We start from the raw sequence: 14,284 nt of genomic DNA, 5'->3' as shown, positions 1-14,284 counted from the left end.
AGAGGATTAGGAGAGGAACAGAGGGAGTAATTGGTGAGGAACAGTGTGGATTTAGGACGGGTAGAGGTTGTGTAGATCAGATCTTTGTGGTAAGACAGATATGTGAGAAAGCTATAGGAAAGGGGAAGGATGTTTTTTGGGCTTTCATGGATCTGGAAAAGGCCTATGATAGGGTAGACAGAAAGGCACTGTGGGAGGTTATGCAGATTTATGGGATAGGAGGAAAGTTTTTGGGAGCTGTCAAGAGTTTTTATGAGAGTAGTAGAGCATGTGTTAGGATTAGAAATGGAGAGAGTGAGTGGTTTGAAGTAAAGGTGGGACTTCGTCAAGGATGCGTTATGTCGCCCTGGCTGTTCAACTTATACATGGATGGGGTGGTGCGAGAGGTGAATGCTAGGGTAGTGAGTCAGGGATTGGAGATGGTTAAAGAAAATGGAGAAAAGTGGGAGGTGAGCCAGCTGTTGTTTGTGGACGACACTGCGCTTGTGGCAGGGTCAGAGGAGGGATTGAGGAAGCTGGTGGCAGAGTTTGGGAGAGTATGTGATAGAAGAAAGCTAAAGATAAATGTGGGTGAAAGTAAGGTGATGAGATGTACAAGGGGTGAAAGTGGCAGTAGACTGGAAGTGAACATTAAGGGAGAGCGACTGGAGGAAGTGGATAGTTTTAGATACTTGGGTGCAAGTGTAGCAGGAAAAGGTGGAGTGAAGGTGGAGGTAGAATGTAGATTGAGAGAAGCGAGTAAATGCCTTGGTGGTTTAACCCATTCAACTCCGATGACAAGATGTCTTGTCATTTGGTCAAATAAAACAAAAAATCATAAAACACCAAAATGTTTGATCAAACATTTTGGTGTTTTATGATTTTTTGTTTTATTTGACCAAATGACAAGACATCTTGTCATCGGAGTTGAATGGGTTAAAGAGTGTAATGAGGAATAGACATTTGGGAATGGATGCGAAGAGGAGACTGTATGAAGGAGTGATTGTGCCAACAGCACTGTATGGGGCAGAAACGTGGAACATAAGAGAAGAGAGAAGGAGTTTGAATGTGTTTGAGATGAGGTGTCTGAGAAGTATGGTGGGGGTTACTAGGCTAGATAGAGTGAGAAATGAGGAGGTGAGGAGGAGAACAGGGGTGAAAAAGGATTTGGGAGATAGGGTTGATGAAAGAATATTAGGATGGTTTGGAAAGAATGAGTGAAGAAAGACTAGTAAAAGAGGTATGGAAGGCAGATGTGGAGGGAGTGAACATGAGGGGACGTCCTAGGATGAGGTGGATGGATGGGGTGAAGGGGGCTTTGGGGAAGAGGGGAATGTCTGTTGAGGAAGGAAGGGAGAGGACGGAAGACAGAGGTGAGTGGAGAATGGTTGTATATGGATGATGTTGTGACTGCATGAGGAGGAATGGGCGGGGAAGTGGGGGGTGGGGTAGTATGTGTGAGTAAATTTTGACGCAGCCCGAAGGGATTTCTCCCCGTCCTCGCCTTATATGCAAAGGGGGACGGAGAGGGGGGGTCGCCGATTAAATGAAGCGGCCTCGCTGTGGATGTACTGTGTCTTGCGACACTGCTTCTGACTCAGGGCGGTGGGCAGGGTGCAGGGATGACCCGTCATCCAGGAGGTGCTCAGATGAGAGGAAGGGTGGGAGGGGTGTGGAGTGTATTTAGGGATGAAATGGGTGGGAGTGTTTTTATGCCTTTCCCTTTTTGGCTACCTCCCTTGGAAGGGGGAATAAGCCTTGGTATATGTATGTATGTACATCTTGTGAAGTTTATATCTTCGAATAGTGACAAGTGATTGTGTTGTGTTTTTATAATTGTATACATATAGCACTACACAGTTATAGGCATAAGATAAAGTGTAGTGTTCTCGTAATTTAGAATCAAAACAGTAGTCTGTTACTGTACTCCAAAGGTAGGCGTAATAGTATAAGGTAAGCAGAGTAAGCTTCATGTATTTAGTTTATTTAGTGACTGCTTTTGTTGTTTTATATTTTCTCTTTGCCATTTGTATTGCCAAAGGAGGAGCAAAATGGCTTGTGAAGGTTGTGTGAACCTGGAGGACCATCTCAGGATGTGTGAGGAGGAGATTTGTCTTCTCAAGAGTGCGCTCTGAGAGAAGAGTGAATCCTCCCCACAACCCAAAGAGCATACCACCTCTTCCACTTCTGTCACTGCCATGAGCGGGTGGTGCTCCGTGGGGTCCCATTTGTCAAGCCCGCATTTGGTAAGCAGGTGCCCTGCGAAGCAACCACTGGCTCTAGCCAATTGTTTTGCTCTGCTAGAGGATGAGGTGGCTGAAAATCAGTTCTTGGTGGTGGGGGACTCCATGGTGCAAGGCTATGACAACATCCTGCAGCGGAAGACTAAACAACGTTGCAAGCTTTTATGTCAACCGGGCCGTGGGAGCACTGATTGTACCCAGACCATCTCAGAGCAAAGGCGGATGAACACAATTACAATTGTTCATACAGGAAGTAATGAAATGGAGAGAGTGAGATCAGAGGAACTTGTTCAGAATTACAAGGTCCTTCTTCAGGAGATGAAGGAGTGTGGGAGCCGTCACATGGTCTATGAGATCCTTCCAAGGAGCTACAAACTGATCCCTTTGAAACTACTACACTCACACTTGTCCCCTTTTCCCTTGTAGTGGAAATATACATGCACTCCTCCAGTCCTCTGGCACTCTATCATCTTTTAGACAAACATCAAACAAACTCACCAGCCAGTCCACCATCACTGTACCTTTTCTAGACATTCTGCATGTCACCCATCTAACCCAGGTGCCTTACCTGTTCTCATCATTTTAATAACTGCTTTCACCTCATCTTTTCTTATTTCTCCTCCATTTTACTCAATCATCCATGTCATTTTCTTAGTGCTTCCCACTGCAACTACCCTTCCCTCCCTATCCTCTTTCACATTTATTCCCAAAAATACTCTGCCCATCTTCCTCTTACTGCTGTCTCTTCCATTATCATCTCTCCATTAGCACCTTTTACCTTTTCTCCTCTACTTGACTATGGATGAGAAGGATGGATAGGGTAAATGGGACATTGAGAAAGATGGGGATGTCTGTTGGCGAAGGAAGGGAGAAGGCAGGAGATAGGGGTGAGTGGAAAATTGTTGTGTATGGATGATGATGTGATGCATGGAAGGGAGTGGATGGAGGATGGGGAGGGGTTAGAGAGTGATTATGTGAATGATATTTTGATGCAGCCCGAAGGTCTTCAATGTTTCTACATGAGAGAATGGAGAGGAGGGTGGGGGGGGAAATTGCCAATTAAATGAAGTGCCCTTGCTGTGGATGTGCTGGTCTTGCTGCATTGCTTCTGACCCAGGGCAATGGGTGAGATGCAGGGATGACCCATCATCTAAGAGGAGCCAAGATAAGCGGGAAGGAAGGGTGGTACATGGGAGTGGGTGGGGAGGAAATGGGTGGGAGCAGAATTATGCCTTTTGACTTTGGCTATCGGGAGATCTCAATGCTAGGGTAGGAGATGAACCAACAGAGTGGTTGGGAAGTGTGGAAAACCAGGAAAAAATTGTAATGGAGAGTTGAAGGTGGAGATGTGTCTAGAAAGAGAGTTGATGATAGCTAACACAGTGCTTAGGAAGAAAGTACACATGGGAGAGGGTGGTGGATGGAAGGGTGGTAAATAGGGCTTTAATGGACTATATAGTGGTAACCAGACAAATAGTAGGAAGAATTTTGGAAATACAAGTTCTTAGGGGAGAGTGGTGGAATATCAGACAATTTTTTGGTGGAAGGTAAGATGAAATTGGAGGATAGATGGAGAAAGAGGAAAAGGACTGAAGGTAAGGAGGTGCTTAGGGTAAACTGCTTAAATGAGAAAGAAAAGGAGTATAAGGAGAAGCTGAGAGAAGAGTAGGAGGGAGTGAAGGATAGAGTAGAACTAGGAGTGGAGGGGGAATGGGGATGGTTTTAAGGAGGTAGTCACACAGTATGCAATGATGGTGTGTGGGACAAGGAGGACATAAGGAAATAGAAGGAAAGGTAGTGAGAGGTGGGATGATGAAGCAAAAGAGTTTGTAGAAGAGAAGAAACAATTATTCACAGATTGGTTGCAAAATAGGACAAGAAAATCATTTGAAAAGTACAAAGAAAAGAGAAGCAAATTGTAAGATAAAGGAGGCAAAGGAGAGCAGATGTGAAATAGGGGAAGAGTATGAAAGTAACAAAAAGATGCTTTGGAAGGAAATTAGGAGGAAGGGGAGGCGAATCAATTAGAGAAGAAAAGGTAAAAGGTGCTAATGGAGAGATGATAATGGAAGAAATGGCAGTAAGAGGATGATGGGCAAAGTATTTTAGGAAGTTGGTAAATGTGAACAAGGATAGGGAAGGAGATAGTTGCAGTGGGAGGCACTAAGAAAATGACAGTGATGAATGAGGAAAATGAAGGAGAAATAAGAAAAGACGAGGTGAAAGCAGTTATTAAGATGACAGCAGGTAAGGCACCTGGGTTAGATGGGTGTCATGTGGAGTGTAAAAAAGGAGGGTACAGTGATGGTGGACTGGCCGGTGAAGTTGTTTAATTTTTATGAAAGTAGCAGTTGCCAACAAGACTGATGAGTTAAACACAATATGAGGACGAAGCCTTTATTTGTACAACATTTTGGTACTTGAAAAAGCTGTAATAAGCGAAACGTTGTATAAATAAAGGCTCCGTCCTCATATGGTGTTTAAGTTGTTTAATGTCTAAAAGAGGGTAGAGTGCCAAAGGACTGCATGTTTAGTTCCACTTTACATGTGAAAAGTGGACAAGTGTGAATGTAGTAGTTTCAGAGGGATCCGTTTGTTAAGTGTAGTTGGGAAGGCTTATGGGAGGGTTTTGAGAGGATTAGGAGATAAACAGAGGAAGTAATTGATGAGGAACAGTGTGGGTGACAGGTAGTAGTGTAGATCAGATTTTTGTGGTAAGGCAGATGTGAGAAAGCTTTAGGAAAAGATAAGGATGTTTTTTTGGACCCTTAAGTATTTGGAAAAGGCTTATGACAGACCAAACAGGATGGCACTGTGGGAGGTATTGCAAATACAGTCGAACCTCGAATGCCCGAACCCTCGTATGACCAGTCGAAATGAACAAAGGGCGGACTTTTCAAGCAAAGTTCCCTATTTGTCCGGTAGGTGACAGTGACGGCCGTACACGTGTACTCAAACCCGGACCAGTCAAGCCGCCACCAGGGCTGCTGTTTCGTAGAATTTTGTACCAAAATGTAGTAAAATATCAGCAGGCTGTTAAAAGCATTCAAAAACTCAAACTTTTGTTTAAAAATCATAGAACTAGTTATCAAATAATAAATGGTACATCAAAATATGACTTTTATTGGTAATTGTGTTACTTATAAAATATACGTTTTTACCGTGTAGAAAAATTCTACGCTAAAGTTTCAGCTTTCTTTTAGCGATAATAATATAAAAAAAAATTATTTTTATATCTTACTGAATATGTTAGGGCATGGGGGCCTTATATACATTCAAGAATAAAAAAACTAGAACCAACATTTTGTCAAAGTTTGACAAGTATATCTTGCTATGAAAGTCTGCACACGCCCGAGAAAAATGTATGCCCCGGTATGGCAACACTCCCATTCTACACGGCAGAGTAGAAAACGCTGCAACCCTGCCCGCCACCACTGTCCCGCGTGCATACCTTCCGATATTTACAGTGTACGTAATAAAAAATACAGTACAGTACAGTACAGTACACTGTATATACAGTACATTTACATGCCTGTATTACAGTTATTATTACAGAATTATTAGTACAGACGCTCCTCAACTTATGTTTTAGTTACATTCCGAACGGCCGAACGTAACGTGAAAATGAACGTAAGTTGTTACTGTACGTTCCAGTAATGTACGACCGTTCATACTGTACTATACATCCATAAATTATATTACCGTATCTTATAAAACACCCCTAAATAATTAATTATAAACATAGCATTGTAAAATAATAACATTAATTTCAAATAAATTCAAGCAACATAAAGTGAGGGTGGAGGAGAAGGAGGAGGGGGAGGAGGAGGCAAGGCACGTTCAGTCTGTCGTTTGTGCCATGTAAACAATGGACGCAGTGTCATGCGTAAGTATCGTTTGAAAGTCTCGTACTATGGAGAGCGCGCTAAACTCAAAAATTAAAAAAAAAAAAAAAATACAAAAATTGTTTTATAATCACTTCAAACGTAAGTAGAGCGTCTGTATTATAGTATTATTATTATTACAATGTTAGAGTATTATTCTTGTGTTTCTATGCCATATCATACATTACCTATACGTATACCGCTATGAAAATCTAGGGTGTTAGGGGGATATTTTCGATAACCAGACTTTTGGCATGACCAGACCACCCTTCCCCCCAATCAGTCCGGGCTTTTGAGGTTCAACTGTATATGGGATAGGTGGAAAGCTGCTAAGAGCACTCAAGAGTTTACAAGAGTAATAGAGCCTGTGTTAGAATTAGAAATGGAGAGAGTGAGTGGTTTGAGGTAAAGGTGGGATCTCACCAGGGATGTGTCACATCACCATGGCTGTTCAATTTATACATGGATGGGGTGGTGCAAGAGGTAAATGCAAGGATAATGGGTTGGGGATTGGAGATGGTTAAAGGAAATGGAGAAAAATGGAAGATAAGCTAGTTGTTGTTTGCTGACGACACTGTGCTTGTAGCAGGATCAGAGGAGGGATTACAGAAGTTAGTGATAGAATTTGGGAAGGTGTGTGAAAGAAGGAAGTTAAAGATAAATGTGGGTAAAAGTAAGGTGATGAGATGTACAAGGGGAGAGGATGGCAGCATATTGGAAGTGAGTATTAAGGGAGCGAGGCTACAGGAAGTGGATGGTTTTTGATACTTGGGGGCGAATGTGACAGGAAAGGTAGAAGTGGAGGTAGAATGCAGTTTGAGAGACAAAAGTAAATGCCTTGGGGGATTAAAAATTGTAGCGAGAAGTAGACATTTGGGAATGGATGCTAAGAGGAGATTGTATGAAGGGGTGATTGCGCCAACAGCACTGCATGGGCAGAAACATGGAACATAAAAGAGGAGGAGAGGAAGATTTTGTGCTTGGGATGAAATGCCTGAGACGCATTGCAGGGATTACTAGGCTGGATAGAGTGAGATATGAGGAGGTGAGGTGGAGAGTTGGGGTGGAAAAGGAGCTGAGAGATATGGCTGATGAAACAGTATTGGGATGGTTTGGACATATGGAAAGATGGAGTGATGAAAGATTAGTAAAAGAAGTGTGGAAGGCAGAGATGGATGAAGTGAACATGAGGGGATGACTAGGAATAAGATGGATGGATGGGGTAAAAGGGGCATTGAGAAAGAGGGGAATGTCTGTTGAGGAAGGGAGAAGACAAAAGATAGGAGTGGAAAATGGTTGTGTATGGATGATGCTGTAATGCATGGAAGGGATTGGGTTGTGGTGGGGGTTAGGAAGTATATGTGAATATTCTGATGCAGTCCAAAGGGACAGCTCCCCATCTTCTCTTTTCCTGCATGAGGGGACAAAGAGGAGGGGGGGGTCACCTATGAAATGAAGTGGCCTTGCTGTGGATGTGCTGGGTCTTACTGCATTGCTTCTGAACCAGGGCAGTGAGTAAGATGCAGGGATGACCCATCATGCAGGAGGAGCCAAGAAAAGAGGGAGGGTGGGTGGGGTGGCAAATGGGAGTGGAGTATATGGGGATGAAATGGATGGGAATATACTTTGACTTTGACCACTTTCCTTGTAAGGGGAGAAAAAACTCTTGGTATGTGTATATATGACTTTGGCTACCTCCCTTGTAAGGTGAAAAAACCCTTGGTATGTGTATGATAAAAAAAAATTAGGGAATAGGAGACAAGATCCAAGAAATGCTGTTCCTTTCCTGTATATATACAATTAGGTAAATACACACACCCTGGAAGGGGTGAATTGTTATTTGTTAATCACTAATATTAATCTTATTATCCACGAATACTAATATTAATGGTAATTACTAAAAAAATTCACAAAGAATCACTTACTAAAATCTCCTTTCAAATAAAGTGCTGTGGCACCTGGAGCCCATTCAAGACTGGTGACACTGTTATCTGCATTTACATGCAATCCAAACTGTTCATAGCCCTTTGTGAAGGCATCTACACTCCCTTCATTCTTCTCAATGTCATTCCAGATGTGCTTGAAGACACCATATCTGTAAGAAAAATATAAGCCAAGTTAGAACACACACACACACACAATATATATATATAATACACACACACACACATACGAGCTCTGAGCTCTCATCTGGGAGGGTAATAGCTGTCAATCATGAGTTCAACACATGATCCAAGACCATGGTGAATCACACATATAACTTTGGCTAGCTTTCCCTTCAAGGGGAAGAAGCCTATTAGTATGTAGACAAATATAAAAATAATCATAACCAGCAAAATTGGAACCTCGATCTTAGGACCTCAAGATTAAGAGTCCAATCTGCTACCATAATCTTTTGCATAGTAAAATGGTAGCAGACTGCCACAGGTGATGCACACATCTTTCAAGAGGGAGGGATGTATTATGCCAAGATGTTCTGCTTTCCTGAAATGCTATGATTATGAGAAGCCAAGCCTATCAATTGTCATGGGTGTGCTTCATCCACAGTGCAAAATTAGGAATTTGTTAAGTTTTGTCTCACCTGCTCGGATAACAATTTGTATATTTTTTGTATCTATATTACAACCCCTTACTATTAAGGGGTGATGAAAAAATAATTCCCACAACCTTCCCACTACCCGGCACCAAAGCTCCATTTCTGTTGAGAGCACCACCCACTATTCTTATGTGAAACATGTTTTTCTCACTTTCTAACCCAACCTAACAATGCATACTGGGCAGACAAACTACTTGCAAGTTCAACAGCCATGACGCTGCTTCAGGGCAGGTAGCCTAGCGGGAAGGTTGCAGGAATCCTTTTTTCACTATCCCCTAATATTAGTTTGTGGGGAAAACATTACAAAGAAAAGGTGTTGGAGTTTTGTAGTATAGATGCTAAAAATATATAAATTGCTGTGCAAGTGGGTGAGACAAAATGGAGGGTAGCATAAAGAGTGCAGGAATTATTTTTCACCATCCTTTAATATTAATTTCTGCAAGAAATATTACTAAGAAAAAGTTGTTGGAGATGTTGCAATAGATGCAAAAATATACAAATTGCTGTGCAAGTGGGCAAGAAGAAACTTCACAAGTACCCAAAATTACACTAGAAACCCTTAAAGAATGACAAAAGATTATGGATAACATGTAATCACTGGTGGACTTGACAGTTTGCTGGAATCATCTGCACTGACAATTTCATTCACTTCTCCCTGTATGCATGTTTATTTCTTTTTCTTCAGGAAATTGTTCCTAATAATAAAATCACTGCAAACAAATAACAGAATCTTAATCATCAAAACAATAAAATATATTATCGCTCATTTTGCTCCGTCATGCATATTCAGACTGCCAAGATTCGCCTTGCATCTTACTCCTCCTTTCCCACAATTCCCTCAGATTCCTTGGCATTTTTAACAAGGTTAGATGTAGTTAGGTTAGTATGTTTGGAAACAAACAGCAGTTTGCCATGGATACATATTAAGAATCATTAGTAATGTATAAAAATTCACAGAGCAACCAATTTATTTGCTATTCATTGTATACTGTTTATATCTTTCACTTTGTGTAGTGCTAGCCTAGGGCTGAAGGTCTCTTATAAGAGCAACCTAGAGCAATAGATTGATTGACTATAGTATGGGAAGACCATACCACTGAAGCATAATCTAGTTTTGTACAGTTTAGGGTATAGTTTTTTCACTATCTCCATCTATGCATCAAAAAGCCACTCAAACGTTTTCCTGCAAACCATAGGTCTCTCGCACAATCTTGTTGATATATTTGTAAGATAACAAGTTTTCTTTAATGAGCACTCCCAGATCTTTCTTTTCTTTTGCCTTTGTAACCAATTTACTTTCTCCCCAAAGAATTCAATGATGGTCTTTTTAAACTATTGCCCAATTTCAATACTTTTCATTTTCTTGTATCAAAATAATCTTTCCACTCATAGATCCTGGTGCATATAATACTATCTACATCTTTTTGCAACAGCTGAGAGTTCTCTTCGATTTTCAATCTTCTCACGGTCTTGCATCATATTTTTTTTTTATCTCCAGCCGACAGTTGGAAAGGAGCAGTTACCAGTTGTCAACTCTCCTTCTATTTAAAGATTGATATAATATAGACAAAGTTGACACAGATAGACCTTGGCCCATGGATGTCCAAGGAATTTTTCATGAGAGAAGATAAGTGTACACTATTTACCTGTCACTTTAACATCAAATCTGTTTTCAGACTTTTTCTCTTACAAGAACATTGTACACGCTTACGAATCTCTTGTACTGTAAAATATGAAGTGTACAAATAATTTTTTAAACAACTCCTGACATTTACAAACAACCCATAAATATCCCAAGACTGGAGGGGGAGGGGGAAGGGGAAGGGGGTGGTGGGTGGGGTTGGGTGGGCAACTAACCCCTCTTGAGCTGCACCCTTCAAGAATCAAGACATCCATGACTTGGGTCAAGTCTGAACACTGATTGTCAACCCCTCAAGGTTGTACCTCCAAACAGAAATGAGGAAGCTGAAGGAATTTGATTATGGGTAGCAGGAAGACTAGGCCCTATGTTGTTGACCTAGACTAGGAGAAGCACATTATGATTATAATTATTGAAGTAGCTACCTATTCCTGGTCCCAAGGAAAACACTCATATTCTGTCCTCACTGAAGTGGGCAGTCCATATTACTCTTTGAATGTTTAAAAAAATAAAATAAAAAAAATTTGGTCAGCTGTATATCATCCATAATATTTGAACACCTGCAATGTAACCACCCTCATCTGCAGTTTGGTAATTAAACTGACTCTTTACATATTTGGTGAAGTTTTTGAAAACAACTTAAAACTTGTACTTAATAAGTAAAGCAATGATGATACTACTTTCATCACACATAGAATAATAAGTAACTTTTGGATCTTCCAGAAACAACCTAAGCTAAAAGATGGAAAAAAACTAACAACTTGACTTGGGTCGTGGTTTCCATTACAACTTGCAATATTACTTTTGTCATGATAATGTCATGTGTGCCATATATCTATCAAGTACTAAATATCCTAGATCTTGTTTTACCTTCTTTTGATTTCAGGTTCGAAGCTCTTAAGCAACCCATCTAGTTCAGTAAGTTTGTCGAAGTTCGGGATGTTCACTTTACGGGGTTCCTTAACTAAATCCCACTGCTGGTATGTCATTGTGAGTAAAGTTTCTGTTTATATCTTGTATACTCCAAGTTAAAACAGTCTTTAGAACCGAACGATATCGTCTGTTGTCAAAACAGAAACTGTCACTACTTCTACGAACACTAAACTCATGTATACTTTGCACAGCTTGGTCCTTCACCACTCCCACATCGCTCTCAACCAGTATGCCATGCACCGAATGTCATCACCGTGCAAAGTGTCTTTCGAAGCGTAGACAAAGCAGGTTTGTGTTTTAACCAACAAATATTTTTCTTTGGATAATTTTCAACTTAAGAAGCAAAACAGATTAATTTTCAAAATATTCTAATACATACATTTATGATGATCTGCCTCCTTAATATATATAAACATGTTATTATATATGCTCAAGAAAAATTATTTTATGTATATCTGTCAGGAACTACATTTAAAAACATATAATTATTACGACCTCGATACAGATTTTGATATTTATCAGCGAAAGGTTAAACTCGTATTTATATGGTCAACTTTCCATTTCACACCACTCAAGAAGGACCAGACAGCGCGACGTCGCGTCGCGTCGTCTACGCCGGCACAGAAATGGAGGTCTATTTAAACGGAGAGAAAAAATAGCCTTTGTAATTTTGTGTGTGTGTGTATATATATATATATATATATATATATATATATATATATATATTTATATATATATGCATATATATATATATATATATATATATATATATACATATATACATAAGTATATATATATATATATATATATATATATATATATATATATATATATGTATGTATATATATTTATATATATATATACATACATATTTATATATATATACATACATATAAATACATACATACATACATACATACATACATATATATATATATATATAATATATATATATATATATATATATATATATATATGTATGTATGTATGTATGTATGTATGTATGTATGTATGTATATTGTATGTACACAAACACAAACTACGGAGATGTCCCCAATACTATCAAAACTGACATATGTTGAAAGATTGTCAAAACTAGAATTACAGACTCTGGAACAAAGAAGAGAAGGAGGTGAGTTGTTGACCATCTACAGAATTATGAGAGGTATGGAAACCCTTGATAGTAAAGACTTAATAAATTGGGATAAGTGAAACACAAGAGGACATGGGAGAGAGCTAAAAAAGGACAGTTGACCGAAAAAAACAGCTTTCTCCACAGAGTGGTGGATGTATGGAACATACTAGATGAAACAATAATGTGTGCAAAACAATACAAGAATTTAAGAGCAAATTAGATATGGCGAGGTACAGAAACGGGACAATACGAGCGCAGCTCCCCTTCCCGTAAGACACTTGTTAAATACATATACACACACAAACACAAATATATATATACATATATATATATATATATATATATATATATATATATATATATATATATCACTGTCGCACTTGTCATGAGGATGCCGGGTTCGAGTCCTGGGCAGTACCACATTTCAATTTCAGCATACTGGCCTTTGATGGCCTAGAATTACAATGCATTATGGTTGTTAATATATATACACACACACACACACACATATATATATATATATATATATATATATATATATATATATATCGAACTTCGAAAACCCGGACTAATTGGGGGGAAGGGCGGTCCGGTCATGCCAAAAGTCCGGTAATTGAAAATGTCGCCCTGTCATCCGTAGATTTTCGTAGCGGTATACGTATAGGTAATGTATGATATGGCATAGAAACACATAAGAATGATACTCTAACACTGTTATAATAACAATACTGTAATAATAATAATAATAATTCTGTAATAACAACTGTAATACAGGCATGTTAATGTACTGTACATAAAGTGTACTGTACTGTATTTCTTATTACGTCCACTGTAAATATCGGAAGGTATGCACGCGGGACAGTGGTGGCGGCCAGGGTTGCCGCGTTTTCTACACTGCCGTGTAGAATGGGAGTGTTGCCATACCGGGGCATACATTTTTCTCGGGCGTGTGCAGACTTTCATAGCAAGATATATACTTGTCAAACTTTGACAAAATGTTGGTTCTATTTTTTTATTATTATTATTCTTGAATATATATAATGCCCCCATGCCCTAACATATTCAGTAAGATATATATATATTTTTATATGATCGCTAAAAGAAAGCTGAAACTTTAGCGTAGAATTTTTTTCTACACCGTAAAAACGTATCTTTTGGGGTATAATATTTTATAAGTAACACAATTACCAACAAAAGTCATATTTTGATGTACCATTTATTATTTGATAACTGGTTCTATGATTTTTAAACAAAAGTTTGAGTTTTTGAATGTTTTTACATCTTTTGGGGTATAATATTCTATAAGTAACACAATTACCAACAAAAGTCATATTTTGATGTACCATTTATTATTTGATAACTAGTTCTATGATTTTTAAACAAAAGTTTGAGTTTTTGAATGTTTTTAACAGCCAGCTGATATGTAGAAAAAATTCCTTACCTCCTTGTGCAGTTGCCACATGCCACTATTTTATTACGTTTTGGTACAAAATTCTACGAAACGGCAGCCCTGGTGCTAAAAGAAAGCTGAAACTTTAGCGTAGAATTTTTTCTACACCGTAAAAACGTATCTTTTGGGGTATAATATTTCATAAGTAACACAATTACCAATAAAAATCATATTTTGATGTACCATTTATTATTTGCTAGCTAGTTCTATGATCTTTAAACAAAAGTTTGAGTTTTTGAATGTTTTAACAGCCCGCTATGTAGAAAAAATTTCCTCATTTCCTTGTGCAGTTGCCACATGCCGCAATTTTACTACGTTTTGGTACAAAATTCTACGAAACGGCAGCCCTTGTGGCGGCTTGACTGGGCCGGGTTTGAGTACACGTATACGGCCATCGCTGCCACCTACCGGACAAATAGGAAACG

General features: G+C 39.1%; 1 protein-coding gene across 2 annotated transcripts in view; it reads right to left on the bottom strand.

Annotated features, from left to right (window-relative positions):
- AGBE (1,4-alpha-glucan-branching enzyme) overlaps window positions 1-11,544 on the bottom strand; it is a 37,012-nt gene extending 25,468 nt beyond the window's left edge. The window contains exons 1-2 of one of the 2 annotated variants that reach the window (XM_076198792.1): window positions 11,212-11,544; window positions 8,032-8,201 (exon numbers count right to left, since the gene is read on the bottom strand). In XM_076198792.1, coding sequence (XP_076054907.1) covers window positions 8,032-8,201; window positions 11,212-11,330 — 289 coding nt within the window. In that variant the 5' untranslated portion in view covers window positions 11,331-11,544. The remainder of the gene's footprint in view (window positions 1-8,031; window positions 8,202-11,211) is intronic. The other variant, XM_076198793.1, reaches the window with a different exon arrangement.
- Between the last annotated feature and the right edge of the window lie 2,740 nt (window positions 11,545-14,284).

Source organism: Oratosquilla oratoria, chromosome 15 (assembly GCF_046742065.1).
Source record: "Oratosquilla oratoria isolate Oo_2021 chromosome 15, ASM4674206v1, whole genome shotgun sequence".
Classification (NCBI taxonomy): domain Eukaryota; kingdom Metazoa; phylum Arthropoda; class Malacostraca; order Stomatopoda; family Squillidae; genus Oratosquilla; species Oratosquilla oratoria.
The sequence above is the reverse complement of the archived record's forward strand: the minus strand, read 5'-3'. Positions and strand labels throughout refer to the sequence as shown.